The 22,500-nt window shown below is 60.7% G+C and overlaps 4 protein-coding genes across 4 annotated transcripts in view; 2 read left to right on the top strand and 2 right to left on the bottom strand.

Moving 5' to 3' along the window:
• Positions 1 to 908, bottom strand: part of ENH_00023180 (hypothetical protein) — a gene marked incomplete at both ends in the record, with an annotated part of 3,618 nt that extends 2,710 nt beyond the window's left edge. Inside the window, one exon of the mRNA XM_013579654.1 lies at positions 1 to 908. This exon is cut by the window's left edge and continues 2,710 nt beyond it. Within this exon, the coding sequence (XP_013435108.1) occupies positions 1 to 908 (908 nt within the window).
• A 1,291-nt stretch (positions 909 to 2,199) lies between these two features.
• Positions 2,200 to 5,794, top strand: ENH_00023170 (hypothetical protein, conserved; the record flags this gene model as incomplete). Its single annotated transcript, XM_013579653.1, has 7 exons — positions 2,200 to 2,435; positions 2,634 to 3,023; positions 3,300 to 4,140; positions 4,269 to 4,622; positions 4,757 to 4,961; positions 5,327 to 5,509; positions 5,685 to 5,794. The coding sequence occupies 7 exons, from the start codon at positions 2,200 to 2,202 to the stop codon at positions 5,792 to 5,794; spliced, it is 2,319 nt and encodes a 772-aa protein (XP_013435107.1).
• Positions 5,795 to 7,216: 1,422 nt separating this feature from the next.
• On the top strand, positions 7,217 to 12,669 carry ENH_00023160 (hypothetical protein, conserved; the record flags this gene model as incomplete). The annotated part of the gene is made up of 2 exons (XM_013579652.1): positions 7,217 to 7,889; positions 8,252 to 12,669. The coding sequence occupies 2 exons, from the start codon at positions 7,217 to 7,219 to the stop codon at positions 12,667 to 12,669; spliced, it is 5,091 nt and encodes a 1,696-aa protein (XP_013435106.1).
• Positions 12,670 to 16,811: 4,142 nt separating this feature from the next.
• ENH_00023150 (hypothetical protein, conserved) overlaps positions 16,812 to 22,500 on the bottom strand; it is a gene marked incomplete at both ends in the record, with an annotated part of 9,867 nt that continues 4,178 nt past the window's right edge. The window contains 7 exons of the mRNA XM_013579651.1: positions 16,812 to 17,717; positions 17,816 to 17,964; positions 18,429 to 18,536; positions 18,946 to 19,069; positions 20,057 to 20,347; positions 20,556 to 21,623; positions 22,150 to 22,500. The exon at positions 22,150 to 22,500 is cut by the window's right edge and continues 91 nt beyond it. Coding sequence (XP_013435105.1) covers positions 16,812 to 17,717; positions 17,816 to 17,964; positions 18,429 to 18,536; positions 18,946 to 19,069; positions 20,057 to 20,347; positions 20,556 to 21,623; positions 22,150 to 22,500 — 2,997 coding nt within the window. The remainder of the gene's footprint in view (positions 17,718 to 17,815; positions 17,965 to 18,428; positions 18,537 to 18,945; positions 19,070 to 20,056; positions 20,348 to 20,555; positions 21,624 to 22,149) is intronic.

The following is a 22,500-nucleotide window of genomic DNA, read 5'->3' as shown; positions in this document are numbered from 1 at the left end:
CGCCCCCTGAATAAAGACCTTTGCTGCTGCTGCTGCTGCTGCTGCTGCTGCTGCTGCTGGTCTTGCTGCTGCGTTTTACCCCTGCTGCGCCATCTGTATCCAAAGAGGCTTCTTTGTTGCTGCTGCTGCTCTTGCTGCTGCTGCCCGTCGCTCTGTGTCTTGCCCCTGCTGCGCCACCGGCCCCTGAATAAAGACCATTGCTGCTGCTGCTGCTGCTGCTGCTGCTGGTCTTGCTGCTGTGTTCTATCCCTGCTGCGCCACCGGCCCCTGAATAAAGACCATTGCTGCTGCTGCTGCTGGTCTTGCTGCTGTGTTCTATCCCTGCTGCGCCATCTGCCTCTAAAAAGACTTCTTTGCTGCTGCTGCTGCTCTTGCTGCTGCTGCTCGCTCCCCTGTGTCTTGCCTCTGCTGCGCCACTTCCCCCGAAATAGGGACCGTTGCTGCTGCTGCTGCTGCTCCGTTTTGTTCCTGCTGCGCCACCTGCCGCTAAAGAAGAACCGGCGCTGCTGCTGCTGCTGCTGCTGCTGCTGCTGCTGCTGCTCTCCCTGCCCTGTGCTCTTCCCTTTCCTAGAGATCCACCGCTTCATTGCTGCTGTTCTGCTGCTGCCTTTGTCTGACTTGGAGCGCCGGGGCAGCACGCGTTTCATCTTGCTGCTGAACCGCGCAGCTACGCCGCTGCTGCTGCTGCTGCTGCTGCTGCTGCTGCTTTCGGCCTTTTTGCTTCTCCCAGAAAAGACACGGAGGCCCCGAAAGCGCCCTTTGCTGCTTCGGGGGGCCCCTTCAGTTTTTGCTCTTCTGAAGCTGAAGCCCTTGCCGGACCGCTTCCACCAGCGGCTTTTGCTGCTGCTGCTGCTGCTGCTGCTGCTGCTGCCTTTTGGCCCGCGGCGCCGCAGACGCAGCTTCGGCATGGAGGGCTTCCAAGACCGAAGGCTTTTCATTTTCTGCTTCTGGAGATTCAGGTGTATAGGCAGCTCAGGTGTATAGGCAGCTCAGGTGTATAGGCAGCTCAGGTGTATAGGCAGCTCAGGTGTACAGACAGCTCAAATGCGCACGCAGCGTGGGTCTAGAGAGACTGCGGCTCACTGGCTGCTGCAGTTGCTGCTGCTGCAGCTGCTGCTGTTGCTCTTGCTGCTGCTGCTGCTCTTTCTAATATGACGGGCTCTGCTTCTGCTGCTTCGAGACGGATCAAGTGCTGGCTGTTTCGCCTGCAGCCGGTGCGAGGTCGATAGCAGCAGCAGCAGCAGCAGCAGCAGCAGCAGCAGCAGCAGGGAGAGGCCTCCTGGTCCGATTTGCTGCGTCTACTAGAAGACAAAGAAAGGACAAAAGTGCAGCGCCAAAGGCGGCGTGCTGCAGCTTCGTGTCTTTTGCTGCTGCAGTGTCGAGACACCCGAGTCACCCAGGCGCGATTGTACAGCGGTGCTGCTGCTGCGCTGCTGCTGCTGTTGCAGCAGCAGCAGCTGCTCTTTATACTGAAATAACTCTTTTTAATATAATATTAAATTAGAAATTAAACTTTAAGATGAAATATGGCTTATCTTTCCGCAGTTAAGGACAGGTCACTTTGGCTGCCGCCCCGGCGGTGCGCTCGCGTGCTGCAGCGGAGCAGCAGCAGCAGCAAAGCAGCAGCAGCGGCAGCAGCAAAGGCCAAACAAGGAATTAAATTAAAAAGCAATCTTTTTGAACTTAAAAAGAAACAAAATTTCAAACTCGAGCAGCAGCAGACGCAGCCAGCTGCCACAAAACCTCGATGAGGCCTCCCAGCAGCAGCAGGGTAACTTGGGGCCCCCGGGGGCCCCCGGGGGCCCCCGGAGCCCCCGGGGCCCCCCAGGGGGCCCCCCAGCAAGCCCTTGAGGGCATTTTGCTGCTAAGGGCCCCTTTCTGTGTTGCTGTTGAGTTGCATTTTAATTTAATTGCAGCAAAAGGTACTTTTGTAGCAGCAGAGAGGCCCAGCCGGGCTGCTGCTTCTGCAGGCTCGGGGGCCCCCCAAAACCCGCAGCGTTTGGGGCCCCGGGGGCCCCCCGAGCCCCCCTGGCCTTTGCTGCAGCAGCTGCTGCAGCTCTTCCTGCTGCAGTTGCTGCTAGCATTGCTTTGCTGCTGCAGCAGCTGCTGCAGCTCTTCCTGCTGCAGTTGCTGCCAGCATTGCTTTGCTGCTGCAGCCGCAGCGCGGCAAGGTGTACGTACACCTCCGCGCAGCAACTCATGGGGGCCCCCGGGGCCCCATTGACCCGGGGGGCCCCCGGGGCCCCCCTTTGGCTGCCAAGGGGGCCCCCCTGGGGAAGCTTGAGGGGGCCGGAGAGCTTTTGGGGCCCCCTAAAGGAGGGGGATGCATTGAGGACGCAGCAGAAGTGGCAGGAGGCGTTGAAGAGGTATGCTGCTGCTGCAGCAGCAGCAGCAGCAGCAAGAAGCAGCAAACTGCGCTCCACGGCCTTCTGCAGGTAAACTGGGGGCCCCTCTGCCTAAGTGCCTCATAAAGCAGCAAACGCTGCTGCTGCTGCTGGGGCCCCTAGACAGTGGCTTAACAAAGAATGCCTAGGGCCCCACCGGCACCAAACAGCAGCAGCAGCAGCAGCAGCAGCAGCAGCAGCAGCAGCAGGCTCGCATTTGGATGTGCCCTCTGTCTCTTTTTGCTGCAGGTTGGCAGTGGGGTGCTTGGACGCCTCCGGAGATTTCGAAGCAGCAGCAGCAGTGGCCCGTCAAGCAAGAGATGCAGCAGCAGCAGCAGCAGGAGGGAGAGCAGCAGCAGCAGCAGCAGCAGCAGCAGCAGCAGCAACAGCAACACAGGCCACCAGCTACGACCGCAGCAGTCAGCGCCGTCGCTGGCGCGCAGGGCCCCCGCAGCGGCCGTGGGCTCTATCGGCAGCAGCAACTGCTGCAGCAAGGGCAGCAGCAGCAGCAAGAGCAGCAGCAGCAAAAGCAGCAGCACCTGCTGCTGCTGCTGCTGCCAGCTCAGAAGGACCTCGCAGGTTGCTGCTGGCGGAGGCCCTCGGATTTGCTGCTAGGGCTCTGCGTCTGAGGCCCAACAGGTGGCTGCTGCTACTGCTGCTGCTGCTGCTGCTGCTGCTGCTGCCTCTCCTGTCTACTGCTGCCGCTACTTTTGTTGTTGTTGTTGTTGCTGCTGCTGCTGCTGCTGCTGCTGATACTCTTGCTTCCTTCTCTCCGCCGTTTGGTCCCAACTCTCGCCGCCGCAAGAGCTTTTGCTGCTGTGCCTTTGGCAAGATTACTGTGGTCCCTAGCTGCTGCTGCTGCTGCTGCTGCTGCTGCTGCTGCTGCTGCTGCTGCTGCTGTGAACATTGACGCAGCGTTTTGGGGCTGCATGCGGGGGCACAGGCAGCGCTGCTGCTGCAGCTGCCGCAGCTCGCAGTCAGCTTGGCGGTGCTGCAGCTGCGGCACTTGCGGCAGCCAGGGCTCTTCGCAGTTTGCCGCCAGACACAGCAGCAGCAGCAGCAGCAGCAGCAGCAGCAGCAGCAGCAGCAGCGGGAGCCCGGTTGCCCTGCTCCTCTACTGGAGTTGGGATCCATTGACAAGCAGGTTGCTGCAGCAGCCCTGCAGCAGCTCAAGTGGAGGTGGCGGCGGCGCCTGCCTGAATATTTGCTGCAGCTGAAACAGCAGCAGCAGCAGCAGCAGCAGCAGCAGCAGCAGCAAGGGCCAACAGCGCACTCTAGAGAGGACACTGCGCTGCTGCGGCAAGCTCTCGCTGCAGCAACTGCAGTCGCAGCCTCCCCCTTAGCATCAGTCATGGAGGGAGATGCAGCAGCAGCAGCAGCAGCAGCAGCAGCAGCAGCAGCAGCAGCAGCAGCAGCCAGAGGGCAACGAGAAACACCAACCAGCGTTCTCCGGCTGCTGGCGCTGCAGCAGCTGCTTCGCGCTGCTGCCAATAGCGGCCTGGCCTATGGAGTGGTCTCTGCAGGCCTGCGGCTTGAAGCTGCGCTGGTTATGTGCCCCAGCAGCAGCAACAGCAGCAGCAGCAGCAGCAGCAGCAGCAGCAGCAGCAGCAGCAGCAGAGGAAGTTTTCTGTCTCCTTGGTGGAGAGATACCGCCCTTGCTGAGACGCAGCTGCTCACTTGCAGCACTTTCTGCTGCTTAGCCACAGCAGCAGCAGGACAAAAGGCGTGGTTGCTGCAGGCAAGAGCAGCAGCTGCTGTTGCTGCTGCTGTTGCTGCTGCTGTTGTTGCTGCTCCTCGTTTCGGTGCTGCTGCTGGCGCATGCGTTGTCGCTGCTGCTGCTGCCACTGCTGCTCGAGCTTCCTTGCTGCTTCTTTGCTGCTGCAGGCCCTTGCTGCTGTTGAGGGGTTTTCTTGTCCTCACAGCGAAGCTCCACTGAGCAGCAGCAGCAGCAGCAGCATCAGCCGCAGCAGCAGCAGCGACACCAGCAGCAGCCGCAGCAGCAACACAAGCAGCAGCAGCAGCAGCAGCAGCACGACAAACAGTACCCCTTGCAGCGACTTGGGCGTTGCGCTGCAGCAGTACTTTGGAAAAGCCCTGGAGGCGGCCGAGAGACGACTTGCTGCTGCTGCAGCAGCAGCAGCTGCTGCTGCTGCTTCCTCTTGTGGCCCTGCGTCTCTTGCTGCTGCAGCAAACGCGTGGCGAGCTCGCTGCCTGTTAGCTCTTGGAGATTTCTCGAGAGTGCGTGTCGCGCCGTTGCTGTTGTTGCCATCGCTGCTGCTGCTGCTGCTGTTGCTGCTGCTGCTGCTGCTGCTGCTGCTGCTGCTGCTGCTGCTGGCCCTGAACCACTTTGGCGGGAGTAGTTCGTTCTTCAGGCACTGGAGGCCTCCACAGCGTCTGCGGAAGCTGACCTGTGGGCTGCTGCCGACGACGCTGCCCCCGCAGCAGCAGCAGCAGCAACAGCAGCAGCAGCAGCAACAGCAGCAGCAGCAGCAACAGCAGCAGCAGCAGCAAGTGAAAAAGGCGTGCGGGACTTCCACCTGCTAGAGTCTCTGCAAAAGAATACTCTTTGCCCTCTTGGTGAGAACTAAGCTGGGGCTCAATGGAAGCAGCAGCAGCAAAAGGAATCAAAGAGACACAGGAAGCAGCAGAGCTGCAGCAAACCAAAAAGGAGACACAGAAACAGCCAAAGAAGGGGAAGAACCGCAAAGAGACACAACTAGCAGCAGCAGCAGCAGCAGCAGCAGCAGCAGCAGCAGCAGCAGCAGCACTCTGCTGCGCGCAGCAGCAGCAGCAATGGCCGTCCGCGTGCCTCTCGTGTCTCTCGAGGCCCCTGCGTCTCCCCCGTGCTGCAGTGCTGCTGGCTGCTGCTGGCTGCTGCTGACTGCTTCTTGCTGCTGCTGACTGCTTCTTGCTGCTGCTGCTGCTTTGCTGCTGCTGCGCAGGACCCTTCAGCGCCTTGAGCCTCCGGGCTGCCTCTCTGTGGGGCCTCCGCCGCCCCACAGAAGCTGCTGCAGCACTTCGCCTCTGCGGCCAAGTCAACGGGGCTCTGCAGCAGGCCTTAGCTGACCCGCAGCAGCAGCAGCAGCAGCAGCAGCAGCAGCAGCAGCGGCAGCAGCAGGGGAAAGGTGAGCAGCCGCTGTGCTGCGGCAGCAACAGCAGTTCTAGTTGCCGACGATAAGGGCGGCACTGGAGCGGCGCGCTGGCGCTGAGGCACCGAACGAGGGTTTAAAGCTGCCCCGAGGGTTTAGGGTTTAGGGTTTAGGGTTTAGGGTTTAGGGTTTAGGGTTTGGTGCGCTGCAGGCGCGGAGCAGCAGAGCCGCTACCACCGCCGCACTGCTGCAGAAGCAAAACGCCTCAAAGCCCGCAAGGCGCTGCAGCGGGGGGCCCCCCCGGCCTTTTCTTTTCTTTAGTTGGGTTTTATTAAAAGGGCTGGGGGCCCCACAGCGAGGGGGCCCCCACTGGCTCTGTGGGGCCCCACACACGGGCTTGGGCTGCTCGTGCTGCAGCACAGCTGCTGCTGCTGCTGCAGCACAGCTGCTGCTGCTGCAGCAGAGCTGCTTCTGCTGCAGCACAGCTGCGTGGGCTGCAGCACAGCTGCTTGTGCTGCAGCACAGCTGCTTGTGCTGCAGCGCAGCTGCTTGTGCTGCAGCACAGCTGCTTGTGCTGCAGCACAGCTGCTTGTGCTGCAGCGCAGCTGCTTGTGCTGCAGCACAGCTGCTTGCGCTGCAGCACAGCTGCTTGCGCTGCAGCACAGCTGCCTGTGCTGCAGCACAGTCAGAGGCTGCTGCCCCAGCTGGAAGGGGGCTGTGGGTCTTGGGGGACCCCAGAACTATTAATTTAATTTTTTTTAAATTAAAAAAAGGATTTTTTCTTCATTTCTTTTTGCTGCTGTGCTGCTGCTTAACCCTTAGGGAGGCTCAAGGCCTCTGCTTCAAATGCCTGTTGGGGCTCCACAGCAGCAACCGCTTTGGGGTGCTAGAGGCGAGCCTGTTGCTGCAGCAGCAGCAGCAGCAGCAGCTGCTGCTGCTACTGCTGCTGCCCGGACAGCTGCTGTCTTGGCGGCTTCCAGTAGCTCCCCTGCTGCGGCTATTGTTAGCGCTGCAGTTATTGCTGCAGTTATTGGTCCCACAGCTGCAGCAGCAGCCACAGCTGCTGCTGCTGCAGTATTTCATAGGGGTGCAGCCAGTGGGCCAGACCACTGGTCCTACCTGCAGCCGCCGTTGCGTTGTGCCCCTTATTTTGTTTTTAATTTGATAAATATTTAAGAAAAACTGTAAAAGAAAAATAAGAGTTGAGGCGCAGAGCCCCCGTTCTATGGCTTAGGGCTTAGGGTTTAGGGTTTAGGGTTTAGGGTTTAGGGTGTTGAGGTGACCCCACCGCTCGCGGCCGGCCGCCTCTGCAGCTGCGCGCGGTGGAAAGTGCAAAAGAAACGCTAAAATGGTACTTTTTATATTATGAAATAAATGTCAACAAATTAAAACTCCGAAAGTTTCGTTTTGGCTTCGCCTTGTCTTGTTTTCTCTTCAGCGCAGAGCTCAGCTCTGGCGGGCGGCCGCCGCCCCCTCTGTTGCGCAAATTCCTTGAAATCAAAACAAAAGAAGTTTATTTATCTCAAATTAAATTAAATAAACAAATTAAATCAATTAATTGAATAAAGTTTTCCTCTTTTGTTCCCTCTACGCCCCGAGCCCCCAGGTGAGTGTGGTGCTCAGTTTGGCTCAACACCCACGGGCCCTGCAGTTCCATCACAGTGCAGCAGCAGCAGCAGCAGCAGCAGCAGCAGCGTACGCCGCAGCAGCGCGTGCTGCAGCAGCAGCAGCAGCAGCAGCAGCATGGGGAGCCCCCGTGAGATGGATCATGTGCCTGCGCCCGTGATCCTCCGCCTGCCCCCCGGGCCGCCCCCACCAACGCCCAGAAGGCCTCCGGGGGCCCCCCGGGGGCCCCTCGAGGGGGCCCCCCGGGGCCCCCCTGAGGGGGCCCCCAGGGGCCCCTATTCCTTTGGGGGCTCTGGGCCCTGTGTGCGGGGCAGCGCGGGGGAGTTCTTTGGGTCCTCGGGGGGCCCCCAGGGGTTGAACGTGGGGGGCCCCCCAGGGGGCCCCCCAGGGGGCCCCCCAGGGGGCCCCCCGGGGGGCCCCCCCCGTCGTTCGGGCTTCAGTGATAGGCCATCGGGGGGCCCCCTGATCCTCCCGCGGCCGCACTTCAGGGCAGCGGGAGAGGGGGGCCCCCCCCCTGCGCCGGACCGTGAGGGGCCCCGCTTCAGTACCCATCCTTATTACAGGAAGCCCGCAGGAGAACCAAAGGAGGGGCCCCACGGGGGCCCCCCGGGGGGCCCCTACGGGGGCTTTGTAGGGGGCCTCAGCAGAAACAGTTCTCCCGCGGCCTTCCTGAGAGGCCCTGGGGGCCCTGCAGACTCTGGGGGCCCCCGGGGCCCCGGGGGCCCCGGGGGCCCCGGGGGCCCCCGTCTTTGGCCCTCAGAGGGTAGTGAGGGGGCACTACACTCCTACCGTGAGGGGCCCCCCCCATGGGGCCCCTGGGGGCCCCCAGGGGGGGGCCCCCCGAGGCCCCGGGGGCCCTGCTATGGAGCAGAACAAGACCCAGTTCGGCAGTCTAGGGGCCCCCGGCAGCCCCGGGCCCCCCCTGGGTGGCCTCCTGAGTGGACAGAGAGGGCTGGGGGCCCCCCGGGGCCCCCGGGGCCCCCAGGGGGCCCCCACCTTCGCCCCCGCCGCAGGACTTCTCCCCCAGCCCCAGCAGGGGGCCCCCTGAGGGGGCCCCTCGGCTGGCCTCGAGAGAAAGCCCAAGACCCTATTCTTCTCCGAGGAGGGGCCCCCGGCATTTGCCCCACAGGGCGGGGGCCCTGGGCTTCTCAGGGGGCCCCCCGCCCCGCGTTGCTTACCCCCGCTGCAGCAGCAGCAGGAGCCGCAGCAGCAGCAAAAGCACCATCAGCTGCAGCAGCAGAACAGACCTTCCGCCTTGGCCGCAGCCGCTGCTGCAGCACTTCGAGGACCCTGAGTTCCAAGAAGGGGGGCCCCGCTTCGGGGGCCCCTCCCCTTTCAGGGGGCCCCCCAGAGGGCACAGGTACCCTGTTCCTAGACCCCCCCCGGGGGGCCCCCCGAGGGGCCCCCCCCCTCCCCCGGAGGACCGGGGGGCCCCCTGGGGCCCCCCGGGGGCCCCCCACAGGGCTTGGGGAGATGGCAGGGTGACCAGTGGTCAGGGCTGGTCCTGCAGCGCCCCCGCTGCTGCTGCTTCGCACCCTCCACGCAGCAGCAGCAGCAGCAGCAGCAGCAGCAGCAATAGCTCTCGGCAAAACGCGGCCGTTAAGACATACGGCAAGCGTGAGAACAGCAGCAACTTCAGCAGCAGCAGCAGCAGCAGCAGCAGCTACGGGCTGAAGCGGCTGCACTGCACAAGCTACCCATCGCCTCCCCCAGAGCCCCCCCAGTATGCTGCAGCAGTGACAGCAGCAGCAGCAGCTGCTGCTGCTGCTGCACTTGCAAGAAAGGCTCGAGCAGCACAGCAAGAAGCAGAGGCAGACAACTGCCGCCAGCAGCAGCAGCAACAGCAACTGCTGCTGCAGCAGCATCTCCAGCAGCAGCTGCGAGAGCAGCAGCTGCGAGAGCAGCAGCTGCGACAGCAGCAGGACAACAGGGAAAGGCAGCAGCAGCTGCTGCAACAGGAGCAGCAGCTGCATCAGCAGCGTCAGGACGAGAATCAAAAAGAACACAGGCTGCAGCAGCAACTCAAAGAAGAGCAGCTGCAGCAGCAGAAACTGCAGGAGCTGCATCAGCAAAAGCTGCAGCGAGAAAAAGAGCAGCGGCAGCAGCAGCAGCAGCGGCAGCAGCAGCAGCTGGAACTGGAGCTACAGCTAGAAAAGAAGCTACAAGCTCTACAGGAGCAGCAGCTGCAGCAGATGCGGCAGCAGCAGCAGCAGCACGAAGAGCATCAGCAGCAACAGGAGAGGCAGCAGCAAACTCTACACGAGCAGCTGACGGAAGAGCAGCAGCAAAAAGAGAACGTGCAACAGCAGCAGCAGCAGCTGCAACAGCAACGGCAGCAGCAGTTAAAGCATCAACAGGAAAAGCAGCAACAAAAGGAGCAGCAGCAAGAACTGGAGGAGAAGCAGAAGCAGCAGAAGGAACAATTATTGAAGCAGAAGCAGCAGCAGCAGGAGCAGCAGCAAAAGCAACAAATGAAAGAGCAACAGCAACAGCAACTGGAGAAGCAGCAACGGCTGCAGCAACAAAAACAGCTGGAGCAGCAACAGCAGCAGCAAAAACAAACACTGGAGCAACAGGAACAGATGCGACAGGAACAGCAGCAAATGCAACAACAGGAGCAGCGGCAGCAGCAGCAACAGCAGCAGCAGCAGCCGCAGCAGCAGCCGCAGGAGCAGCCGCAGGAGCAGCAGAAAGAGCAGCAAGAAAAAGTCAATGTGAAGCTGTGCAAGAGTGAGCAGCTGGAGACCCGCCAGAAACAGCAGCAAGAAGTGCAGCAGCAGCAGCAGCAGCCGGCCCAACTGCAGCAGGAAAAAGTGCAGCAGGCGCAGCTGCAACAGCAGCTGCTGCAGCTGCCGCAAATAAACGAGCAGCACAAAAGTGCTGGGGAAACTCTGGAGAAAGAACACCGAGAAAATGTACAGCAGCAACAGCAGCAGCAACAGCAGCAGCAACACCAGCAGCAGCCGCAGCAAGACCCACAACAGCAGTGCCCAGAACAGCTGCAGCAGCAGCAACGCGAGACGCAACAGCAGCAACAGCAGCAGCAGCAGCAACAGCAGCAGGAGCATGCACGCAGCAGCACTTCTGCAGAAGCTCCCCAGACGCCGAAATGCCCTACACAAGAAAAAGCGGGAGACTCTGCCGCGCAGCAGCAGCAGCAGCAGCAGCAGCAGCACAGCAGCAGCAGCAACAGCAGCAGTAAGAACGCTAAGCGGGTAAATACTCCTGCGGATGCAGTGAATGGCGAATGTGCGAGAAAACAAAAGCAGCAGCAGCCAGCCCAGCAGCAGCAGCAGCAGCAGCAGCTCGTGCAAGAGAAGCAGCAGCAAGAGCAGCAGCAGCAGCTGCGTCGGCCACAACAGCAAGAGCAGCAGCAGCAGCAACAAAAGCAACCGGGACAGCAGCAAGAGACACAGGAGAAACTGCAAACAAAAGATTCACAGCAAAAATTGCAAGACCATCAGGAGCAGCAGCAGCAGAAGCCTCTTGTTCAGCAGCAGCAGCAGCAGCACGAGCAGCAGAAGCAGAAGCAGCAGGATCAAGAGCAACAAAAGCAGAAGTCGCAGGAGCAGCAGGTGCAGCAGAAACTTCCAGAACAAAAGCAGCAGCAAAAGGTGCAAGAGCAGCAGCAGACGGAGAAGCCACAAGAACAGAAGGAGCAAGAACAGCAGCCGCAAAAACTGCAGCAGGAGAAGGAGCAGCAGCAGCAGCAGCAGCAGCAGCAACCGTGGTCGCAGAAGGTCTTGCCTGAGCAGCAATGGCAGCAGCAATTCAAGCAGAAGATGATGCAGCAGCAGCAGCGACAGCAACAACGCCGCGCCAAGGAGCCAACACAGCGGAAGCTACAGCGGCAGCAGCAGCAGCAGCAGCAGCAAAAGCAGCAGCAAAGAAAAAAGCGACTGCAGCAGCCCCAGCAGCAGGAGCACACGCAGCTGCAGCAGCCGCTGCAGACTCTGCAGCTGCAGGGAGCAACAGAAGGGCTCTGCGAAACACCAGGCGGGAGTATAGTGGGCCTGCAGCAGCAGCAGCAGCAGCAGCAGCAGCAGCAGCAGCAGTTTAGGCTGCCTCAGGAGCGTCAGGTGCACGAGGCACTGCAGCAACCGCCCAGGCAGCAGCTGCAGCAAGACAAGCATATGCTGGGACAGCAGCAGCAGCTGCTGCAGCAAAGCAAGCAGCAGCAGCAGCAGGCGCACGTCCAGGCCATTCATGGAAGCCTGGCTGAGAGCGGCGCAGCAAGAAATTCCGCTGCTCCTGCTGCTGCTGCTGCTGGCCCTGCTGCTGCTGCTGCTGCTGCTGCTCTCTACGGCCACTCAGCACAGCCAGCGACCGTTTCTTATGAATGCTGCAACCATTTGTTTCTTCCTGCTGCACAGGCATCTGCTGCTGTTCCTGTGTACCAATACGAAGCAGCAGCAGCACAGCCAGCAGCAGCAGCAGCAAGAACCGCACTTGCTGCTGCCGCTGCTGCTTCTGCCAGTCGTTGCAGCCAGCAGCAGCAGCTACAGGACCAGCAGCAGCAACGCCACCAGCCACAGGCGCAGCAGCAGCAGCAGCCAGCTCCACAGTTCGTTTGCTCAGCGACTCCACAGCAGCAACATGAGCAGCAGCAGCAAGTCCAGCAGCAGCCGGGAGCACAGCAGCAGCAGTTGCTGCTGCAGCTGCACCAACAACAGCTGCAGCAACAGCAGCTGCAGCAGCAACTGCAGCAGCAGCAGCTGCAGCAGCAGCAGCTGCAGCAGCAGCAGCAGCATTTACTTTGCAATGGGCCAGCGCTAGGGAGGCAGCAAGGAGGAACAGAAACCCTTTTTAGTTCCCCCAGGCATTCTGAGATGGCAGCAGACGAGGCTGGTGTCTTGGGCTCCTCGGGAGTTCCTGCTGCCTTTGCAGCAGCAGCAGCAGCTGCTGCTGCTGCTGCTGCTGCTGCTGCTGCAGCACATGTGGGTGCAGTGAGCGCCAGAGGGCCTTCAGAACAAAGGGAGGACGGACTGTGCAGCACGCGGGGGGCCTCCATGGAGCAGCAGAAACAGTTTTTGCTGCAGCAGCAGCAGCGGCAGCAGCAGCAGGCGCAGCTGCAGCAGCTGCAGCAGCTGCAGCGGGAGCAGCAGCAGGGCCACCAACAGGTGCTGCAGGCTGCCATGGATCGGCTGGAGCTGCTCAGAAAAGAAGAAAAGAGAGACAGCAAGCTGCTGCGTCTAGATGCTTCGAAGCAGCTGCAGCAGCAGCAGCGTGTGCTGCTGCTGCTGCAGCAGCGAGCAAGGCGCATGCAGAAGGAGCGCCAGGCGCTCATGCTGCAGCTGCAGCACCACCTAAACTGCTACCAGCTGCAGCGGCAGCAGCTGCAGCAGCTGCAGCAGCAGTATTTGCTGCAGGAACAGGCACAGCAGCAGCTTCAGCAGCAAAGCAAGCTGCAGCAGCAGCAAAACGCTCATCCCAACCTGGAAGCGGTGTGGCAGCAGCAGCAGCAGCAGCCACTAGACAGGCTGAAGCACTCGCAGCAGCAGCGGCAGCTGCTGCAACGGCATCGCGAGCAGCAGCAGCAGCAGCAGCAGCAAACCCTCCACAACCCCTAGGGCCCTTTTCACAGTCACCGCCAAGGCGCCTGATGGGGCCCCCGGGCAGCTTGTCAGGGGCCCCTTGGGGGCCCCCAGGGGGCCCCTTGGGGGGCCCCAAGGGGCCCCTCGAGGGCCCCCAAAGGCCCCTTTGAGGCCTTTCAGGGGCCCCTTTAATTACTCCAAGGGGCCCCTTTTGAAGGTCTCCAGAAGCCACTTTGGGGGCCCCTAGGGGGCCCCCAGGGGGCCCCCCTGAGGGCATCCAGGGGGCCCCCCTGAGGGCCCCCAGAAACCCCTTTTAGGGCCCCCAGGGGTATCCTTGAGGGGCCCCAGTTTGGGGGCCCCCAGCGGGCCCCCATAATCCCCTTTGGGGGCCCCCAGGGGGCCCCCAGAAGCCCCTTTGGGGGCCCCTAGAAGCCCCTTTGGGGGCCCCCAGGGGCCCCTTGCTGCCTTAGGGCAGTTCATATCTTTTGGCATTTCTTTCTTCCCAGTAACAACCAGACTGCTAGTCCCTATACCTCAAACCCTAAACCCTAAACCCTAGACCCTATACAGCTAAACCCTAAACCCTAGACCCTAGACCCTAAACTCTCTACTGCAGACCTGTAATTCAGCCCCTAAACCCTAAACCCTAAACCCTGAACTCTTGGCAGCAGACTTGTACACCAGCGTCTGAGCCCTAAACCCTAAACCCTAAACCCCGAATTCTTGACCATAGAGTTACACTCCAGCCCCTAAACCCTAAACCCTAAACCCTCGGCACAGAAGGCCCTCAGACTTTCCCTTGTTGAAGCTCCGGCCCATCCTTTGCCTGTTGGCAGCAGTGCATGCATGCAGTTGCAGTGCATGCATGCATTTACTGTGCATGCATTTGCTACGCATGCATGCAGGTATAATGCATGCATGCAGGTATAATGCATGCATGCAGCTATAGCGCATGCATGCAATTGCAGTGCATGCATGCATGCATGCATGCGTAGTAAACGTATGCAGTCGTGACCACACTGCAAAGGCGCTGCTGGCTGCATGCAAACTGCTGCCTTCCTGCATGCATGCATGCATGCATTCATGCATGCATGCATGCATGCATGCATGCATGCATGTTTTGCTGCGCTGCTGCCTGTTTGCATGCACGCATGCATGCAGGCAGCAAACGCAGAGAATCCGAATGCAGCCGAGAAAGAATAGGAGCGTCTATCGAGGAGTGCCTGCTGCAGCTGCTGCTCGTCACGCTGCTGCTGCCGCTGCTGCTCCTGTTGCTGCTGCTGCTCTTCCCGCTGCTGCTGCTCGCGCTGCTGCCCCCGTTCCTGCCTCTAGCCCTGCTCCTGCCTCTGCTGCTGCTAAGCTGCTGCAGCAGCAGCTGCTGCTGCTCCTCCCCCGCCGCGCCGCCGCCTCCTTCGCCGCCCCCGCTGCCGCTGCTGCCGCTGCTGCTGCTGCTGCTGCTGCTGCTGCTGCTGCTGCTGCAGTCAGACGCCCTTGGGGAAGACGGGGGGAGTGGGGTCGGTGCCCCCGATCTGGGCGCGGCCGTGGGGCCGCGGGAAAGCGCTGCGGACTTTGGAAAGCCGGGGGGGCCCCTGGAGGCCCTGGGGGCCCCCCTTGAAGGAGTTGGGGTTTTTGTTGAAGTACCCAAAGCCCGTTTTGTTGGGGGAGAGGCAGCAAAAGGGGTTGCTGCTGCGCTGCACTGGCCGCAGCAGCGGCAGCGCAGTCGCCAGGTAAAACCGCCCGCTGCCAGCAGCAGCAGCAGCAGCAGCAGCAGCACTCACCCACTTGCTGCTGCTCCCCGTCAGCAGCACGTCGTGCAGGTACTGCAGCTTTTCGCTCTCTGACACCCGCACAACACACACACACTTACTAGCTAGCTAGCTAGCTAGCTAGCTAGCTGGCTAGCTAGCTAGCTAGCTGGCTAGCTGGCTAGCTAGCTGGCTAGCTAGCTGGCTAGCTAGCTAGCTGGCCAGCTAGCTGGCTAGCCAGCTAGCTAGCTGGCCAGCTAGCTGGCTAGCTAGCTGCATCGCTGGATAGCAAGTTAGTTAGCTGGCTGGATGACTGCATAGGTGGACTGCTAATTAGCTAGCTAGCTAGCTGGATTGCTGGACAGCTAGCTACGCGCTTTGCCCGCCAGATCGCTAGCTAGCTAGCTAGTTGGTGCGCGGCTGACTAGCTAGCTAGCCAGTTGGCGGGTCGTGAGTTGCTAGCTAGAAGCCCCAAACTAAACCCCCAAACCAGAGGGCCCCCAAACTAGGGGGCCCCCCAACTTGAGGGGCCCCTAGCTTGGGGCCCCCAAACTAGGGGGCCCCCCAACTTGAGGGGGCCCCTAGCTTGGGGGCCCCCAAACTAGGGGGCCCCCAAAGTAGGGGGCCCCTAGCTTGGGGGCCCCCAAACTAGGGGGCCCCCAAAGTAGGGGGCCCCCCTGGCAGGGGCCCCAGGGGGGGGGGTGCTTGCCTTGCTGGTGGCGCATGAGGGCCTTGACTGCGAGGGGCCCGATGTGTCTGTTATAATGCCATTCGAAGATTTCCCATTTGAGTTCTTTCATGAAAGGACTGAAGCCACTCAAGGCCAGGGGCACTCGCGTCTTCACGCGCTGGCCCTCCCTGCGGAAGCGGAACGCCATCGCAGCTAGCTAGCTAGCTGGCTAGCTGGCTAGCTGGCTCGCTGGCTGGCTGGCTAGCTGGCTAGCTAGCTGGCTAGCTGCCTCTACAGCTAGCTGGATGGCTAGCTGGATGGCTAGCTGGAGGGCTGGTTGGATGGCCAGCTGGCTAGCTAGCTGGCTGGCTAGCTGGCTAGCTAGCTGGCGTTGCAGGCAGTCCGAAGGGGCCCCGAAAACCCCTGGCGAGGCCCTGAGAAACAACAGGTAGCCAGCTGCTGCCGGCAGCAGCAGAAAGCTGCAGCTAAAGCTGCGCCCGAGGGTCTGGGGGGCCCCTGGGGCCCTCGCTAGCCGCGTGGGGGGCCCCCGAGCTGTAGGGGGAGGCGCGGGGGCCCCCAGGGGCCCCCACGAAGAGCAGAAGGGAGCTGGGGGGCCCCAAGGTTGAGGCCCTCGGCGCCAGTGGGGGGCCCCCCGGGCTTTAAAGGATAAAAAGAAAGAAAAGTTAAATAATAATTTAATTGTTTTTATTCTATTTTCTAAAGTGGGAAAGAAACGGCTGCGAATCGCGAGGCTGCTGCTGCACACGGAGTGCATGCAGCCCCAGAACCGGCAGCCCCAAGAGCGCATGCAGAGCCTCTCTGGGGCTTTTATTCTTTAAAATTAAATAAAATATATTTAAAGATAAAAGTATAGTCTTTACGGATGCGTCTTAGAGGCTGGATAGCCACAGATCCACCACGCTGCTGCTGCAGCAGCAGTGTCTTTCCGTTTGGTCTGTGCCTCTGTTTTGCTGCTGCTTCTGCAGCAGCTGCTGCTTCTTAATAAATGCTTTTAATTAAATACTTTTAAATAAATACTCTTTAACATTTAAATATATTTCTCTCCTTTGCTGCAGTTGCTGCAGTGCCACATCTAAATCCTTTTTCCCAATAGCTCGGGGCCCCTGAGGCTCTCTGCTGCTGCTGCGCATTTAAACTTAAAAGCCCAAGTTGACTAGGGGCCCCTATGGGGGCCCCCGGGGGCCCCTGTGGGGCCCCTGGGGGCCCCCACAGGGGCCTCTGTGGGGCCCCCAAGTGCCCCAGTGGGGCCCCCTGTGGGGCCCTCTGTGGGGCCCCTGTGGGGCCCCTACGCAGGCCTATAGGGTACCCAGTCAATGCCTCAAAACACGTCCCAACAACAGCGCCTTGGGGCCCCCGGGGGCCCCCCCGGGGGGCCCCCAGGGGCCCCTGGGGGGGCCCCGGGGGCCCCCAGGGGCCCCCCGGGGGCTCCAACCCTAAAAGGGGCCCAAAAAGGGCCCCTTTGAGGGCCTCAGGAGGCCCTAAAGGGCACCAAAAGGGGCCTCGAGGGGCCCCTATTGGGGCCCCCCTTGGGTCCCCCAATGGGGGCCCCCTTGGGGGACCCAATGGGGGCCCCCTTGGGGGCCCCAATAGGGGCCCCCCTTGGGGGCCCCAATAGGGGCCCCTAGGCGCGCCTTATAAGTTATGTAGGCTGAATACCAAGGCGCAACTTTAGGGGGCCCTAAACCCTAAACCCTTAACCCTAAACCCTAAACCCTAAACCGTAGGCACTGAAGCTTCTGCTGCTAGCCCCTGCGGCGGTGGGGGCCCTGTGGTCTGCTGCTGCCGCTGCTTCTGGCAGCAGCAGCTGCTGCAGCAGGAGCAGCAGCAGCAGGCGGCGGCTCCTCTTCTGCTGCTAAGCCCCGGGACAGCAGCTGCACCACGAGGATCACAGGCAGCACCCACCAGTAGGTCTGCAGCAGCGAAGGCTGCTGCTGCTGCTGCTGCTGCTGCTGCTGCTGCTGCGCTGCTGGCTGCGGGTAAGCAGAAGCTGGCAGCAGCACAGCAGCTTGCGGCTCCCTGGGAGAGACAGACAGCAGCAGCGCGGGTTTTGCGGGGGAGCAGAACGCGCGCCGCAGCGGCTGCTGCTGCTGCTGCTTCTGCTGCTGCTGCTGCTGCTGCTGCTGCTGCTGCTGCACCTCAGTTGCTGCTGCTGCTCCAAGCACAGCAATGCCCACAGGCTGCAGCGACGAGTTGCCCAGGTGCAGCTCGAGAGTGAAAGGGTGGGATGAGTCTGCACACCGCAGCACGCCAAGCTGCTGCTGCTGCTGCTGCTGCTGCTGCTGCTGCTGCTGCTGCTGCTGCTGCTGCTGCTGCTCCTGCAGCACCGACAGTGGGGTTGTTGTTATAACAGCTGGGGCCCCCTCGCCCCCCTCTGCCTTCAGGGACAAAGCGGGGAAAATAGTCTCCTGTTCGTGGACGCCGAATTGCTGCTGCTCCTGCAGCAGCAGCTGCTGCTGCTGCTGCGCTTGCTGCACTGCAGCATCAAGGGCCTCGCCGCGGTACGACAGCCACTCAGCAGCAGGCCCTGCTGCTGTTGCGCTGCTGATGTTGACTGACCCGAGAGGCAGCCACTCGATATTGCTGCTGCTGCTGCTGCTGCTGCTGCTGCTGCTGCTAGATCCCCAAGGGTTGACAATACGAAAAGAGATCTGCAGGGGGACACCGGCGTGAGAAGGGGATATTGAGGACTGCAGCAGCAGCAGCAGCAGCAGCAGCAGCAGCAACGGCGGCAGCAAGAGCCGCCCACCTCGCCCACGCTGCGCCATGGATCCTCGACTGCTGCTGCTGCTGCTGCCTCTGCTGCTGCTGCTGCCACTACTGCTGCAGCTGCTGCTGCTGCCGCTACTGCTGCAGCTGCTGCTGTGCAGCTGCGGCCAGTGTCTCGCTGCTGTGCTTCTCCGGGCAGCACCAGCCCCAAGAGTGTGAGTTGCTGCAGCAGCAACTGCTGCTACCAAGCTGCTGCTGCTGTTTCCTAGGGAAACAAATTGATAAATAATGGGCAGAATGAATTAGCTGAAAGCCTCAGCAGCAGCAGCACGAGCCGCAGCTGCTGCTGCCGGTTCTGCTGCTGCTGCTGGGGGTCCTGGGGCCCCAACACTGGGGGGCCTCTGCAGCAGCAGCAGCAGCAAAATGAACAGCAGCAGCGCCAAATAATTCGCAAAAAAGAAGTTTTATAATTTTAAAATAAAAGTTAGCTGCTGCTGCAGCAGCTAAGAAGAGCTGTAAGGCTCCATGGCTTTGAGGCTTTGAGGAGGAGCCTCATGCTGTTCCTGTTGCTGCTGCTGCTGCTGCTGCTGCGATCTGCTGCTGCTGCTGCTGCTACCGCCTGCCTTTCGCCGCTGTTGTTGTTGCCTGCTTACCCTGTGGCTGCTGCTTGTTTCGTGTTGCTGCTGGTGTTGCTGCTGGTGTTGCTGCTGCAGCTGCTGCTGTTGCTGCTGCTGCTGCAGACCAGCACACCGCTGGCGTGTCTGGGCAGCAAACCAGAACTGGGGTGTACGTACACCTCATTTCCTCACCAAATTAGGCCCCTTTAGATCTCTGGCTAGCCACATTTAATTAGCTGCTGCTGCCGTAGCTAGCTGCTGCTGGTCTAATTGGCTGCTGCTGCTGTAGCTTGTAGCTAGCTGCTGCTGGTTTAATTGGCTGCTGCTGCTGTACTTAGCTGCTGCTGGCGTGGCTAGCTGCTAACCACGCCTAGCAGCTAGCTGCAGGTGTTGCTGCGCCTAGCAGCAGCCGCGCTGCAGCGCACTGCTGCTGCCTGCGGCAGTGGGCTTGAGCCGCCGCTGCTGCAGCAGCAGCAGCAGATGCTGCTGCTGCTGCAGTAGCTGCTGCTGCTGTGCCACTACACAAGTGGCAAACTATAACAGCAAATCCCACCTGTGCGCACTGGGGCCCCCGTGGGTGTGCACCCCTGCTTGCTACCGCCGCTCTGCTGCTGCTGTTGCTGCTGCTGCTGCTGCTGCTGCTGCTGCCGGCTCTGCTGCTGTTGCTGTTGCTGCTGCTGCACGAAGGCTGGAGAGCCGGCCCCTAGTTGGTGGGATTGTTACTACACAGAAGACAAGAGACATGAGATGAGGCGGCGGAGCTGCTGCAGCTAGCCAACTAGCTGGCTAGCTAGCTAGCTAGCTAGCTAGCTAGCTAGCTGAGTTTAAGCCAAGGAGTACTTAAAGTCCTGCTCATATAAACTAGCATCCCGCCAGCTGAGCAGCTAGCTGGCCAATCAGCAGCTGGCTAGCCAATTTAGTTGGCTAGCTAGCCAGCTAGCTAGCCAACTCTCTACGGTGCCGGCCACCCAGTTAGCTGGCAAGCTGGCCAAACATCTAGCTAGCTAGCTAGCTAGCCAGCTAGCCACCAGGCCTGCTAGCAGGCTGGCTAGCCAGCTAGCTAGCCAGCCTAGCCACTGGCCAGCAGCAACTAAGAAGACGGCTCCAGCCAGCCCACTGAGGTGCATCAGGCCGTAGCCAGCTGCAGCAGCCAGCCATAGCTAGCTAGCTAGCTAGCTAGCTAGCTAGCTAGCCAGCCCTAGCTGCAGCAGCTAGCTAGGGCCAGCTAGCTAGCAAGAGCTAGCTAGCTGGCCCAGCTAGTTCTAGCTAGCTGCCCAAGCGCCCCTGGCTAGCTGCTCCAGAGGCCCTGGCTAGCTAGCGAAGAGGCCCCAGGAAGCCACCAAAAAGTTTTCAATAGCTAGCTACGCGGGATCCAGCTGACTAGCCAGAAAGCTCTAGCTAGCTAGCCACTGGACCCAGGCTAGCTAGCCAGCGTTCGCTGGCTAGCTAGCCAGCTAGCTAGCTGGCTAGCTAGCTAGCTAGCTGGCCAGCTAGCTAGCCATAGAGGCTGCGCTAGCTCGTAGGCCGCTTTCGCAAAAGCTCTTCTATTTTGCGGGCCTCCTGCAGGAAGTGGCGCAGCACAGGAACATTTGCTGTGACTAGACGAGGGCCCAGCAGCAGCAGCAGCAGCAGCAGCAGCAGCAGCAGCAGCAGCAGTAACTCACCGCTTTTGGACTGATGCGTTGCAGCAGCAGCAGCATCTCTGCCCTGTCTGCCTCTTCTGTGAGATCCTCTCCCAAGGTGAGGCAGCTGCTGAGCAGTAGAGACAGTCCATTCTTTTGCTGCTGCTGCTGCTGCTGCTGCTGCTGTGGCTGTTGCTGCTGCTGCTCCTGCTGCTGCTGCAGCACCAGCAGCCACTTGAGAGGCAGCAAACGCACAAACCCGTGAAGCACCAGCAAACCTGTCCGACGCGGCAGCAGCGGCAGCAAGGGCTGAACGCGCAGCTCGAAGAGGTGCTGCAGCAAAAGCAGCAGCAACAGCAGCAGCAGCAACAGCAGCAGCAGCACAGGCGGTTGAAGACGCCGCAGCAAGCCGCAGTGCACTACACAGCAGCCCTAATTTCCAGGAAACTCGAAGCAAGAGTGCAGCATATGTCCTACCAGCAGCAACAGCAGCAGCAACAGCAAAAGAAGCAGCAGCAGCAGCAGCAGCAGCAGCACTGACATGCATGACTATGTGCAGCATAAGCTGCTCGCTGAGAATGCCTTCAAAAAAGGAAGCAACTCCAACAGCCTTGAGCGCGCGGTGTACGTACACCTCAACAGCAGCAGCGTCGGCCTCCTGCTGCTGCTGCTCTCCTTCTGCCTTCGCCGTCTGCTGCTGCTGCTGCTGCTGCTGCTGCCGCTGCTGCTGCAGCTGCTGCGCACGCTTCACGCACTGCACAGGCAGCTGACTCTCAATAGTGCTGAGGAAAGAAGAGACAAAGAGCTGCAGCAGCTTCGTAATGGCTGCCTCTGTTGGGGGGGCCCTGAACAGCAGCATTTCCTGCAGCAGCTCAGCAGCAGCAGCAGCAGAAGTGAAGCTGCAGCAGTCCATTTGCTGCAGCGAGTGCAGCGCCCTGGGCAGCACGACATCCTTCACCACCTGCAGCAGCAGGTCCGCAAAAGCCGCTGCAACCTCGCTGATGCTGCCGCTGCTGCTGCCGCTGCTGCTGCTGCTGCTGCTGCTGCTGCTGCTGCTGCTGCTGCTGCTGCTGCTGAGGGTCTCCATTTCTTGACAAAAAGCAAAAATGTCTCTTATGAAATCAAAATCTGCCACTTCTCTTCCCCCCCGCAAAATTCGTCCGCTGACGACGCTGCCGTCCCGGAGGGGCCCCGTGCCGCTGTCGAGGGCCCCTGCTGCTGCTGCTGCTGCAGCAGCAGCAGCAGCAGCAGCAGCAGCAGCAGAGCGGCTTTCAGCTGCTGCGCCAGCGTCGCCCGCGGGAGGCTTTTCGGCGTCGTCAGCTGCGCTGCTGCTGCTGCTGTCGCCCGCCTCTTCCTGCTGCTGCTGCTCCTCCTGCTCCTGCTGCAGCACCTGCTGCTGCTTGACCCACTCAAGTGCAGCAGCAGCAGCAGCAGCAGTCGACGGAGCCAACGTTGTGTCCAGCGGCTGCCACCACAGCAGCTCCCAAGAAGCAACAGTCTCTACACTTTGCTGCAGCTGCTCAGCCAGTGGCAGCTGCTGCTGCAGCGCCACCATGTCCTCGGGGCAGTTCCGGCATGCTGCAGCAAACTCCCCCACTATGCGACGCACCTGCAGCAGCAGCAGCAGCAGCAGCAGCAGCAGCAGCAGCAGCAGCGCAGGATCTTTTGGGGAGGCCCTACATGGCGAATGGACACTTGGTGGTTTCTGCTGCTGCTGCTCTTGACTGAGTCAAGCAGCAGCAGCAGGAAGAGCAGGCAGCAACAGCAGCATCAGCAGTAGTGAGCATGCAGCCACGCAGCAGCAGCCGCAGCAGCTGCTGCATCAGCAGCACGGAGCATGCAGCCATACAGCAGCAGCAGCAGCAGCAGCAGCAACAGCGGTAGCAGCAGCAGCAGCAGCAGTGAGTGTGTAGCCATACAGCAGCAGCAGCAGCAGTGTGCAGTCCTGCAGCAGCAGCAGCAGCAGCAGCCCGGGAAAAGAGGAACAGCAGCAGGACCACGAGGAGACGCAAAAGACACAAGAGAGAAAAAGAAGCAAAAACAATTAAAGAAAAAAGAAAATAAAAATAAATAAAAATAAAAATAAATAAATAAATAAATAAAAAGAAAAAAGAAATGCTGCAGCAGCTCCTCACCTCTCTGTACTCCGGCCTCACGTCAGCAAATATTTCAGCAACAGCCTGCAGGAACTGCCTCTTGGTTTTGTGTCTTCTTGAGCTGCTGCTGCTGCTGCTGCTGCCGTTGCTGCTGCTGCTGCTGCTGCTGCTGCTGCTGCTGCTGCTGCTGCTGCTGGGGCCTTCTTCGTCGCTTGTGAAGACACAAGAGCCCAAAACGTCCCCCCAGCACTCGCAGCGCCCCAGTGCTGCAGGCTCGAGCTCCTCTGCTGCTGCTGCTGCTGCTGTTGCTGCTGCTGCTGCTGCTGTTGCTGCTGCTGCTGCTGCTGCTGCTGCTGCTGCGCGTGCTGCTCTGAAAGCCTCTACGGCCTC

This window comes from Eimeria necatrix, genomic scaffold, assembly GCF_000499385.1.
Source record: "Eimeria necatrix Houghton genomic scaffold, Enh_scaff181, whole genome shotgun sequence".
In the NCBI taxonomy this organism is placed as follows: Eukaryota; Apicomplexa; class Conoidasida; order Eucoccidiorida; family Eimeriidae; genus Eimeria; species Eimeria necatrix.
The sequence above is the reverse complement of the archived record's forward strand: the minus strand, read 5'-3'. Positions and strand labels throughout refer to the sequence as shown.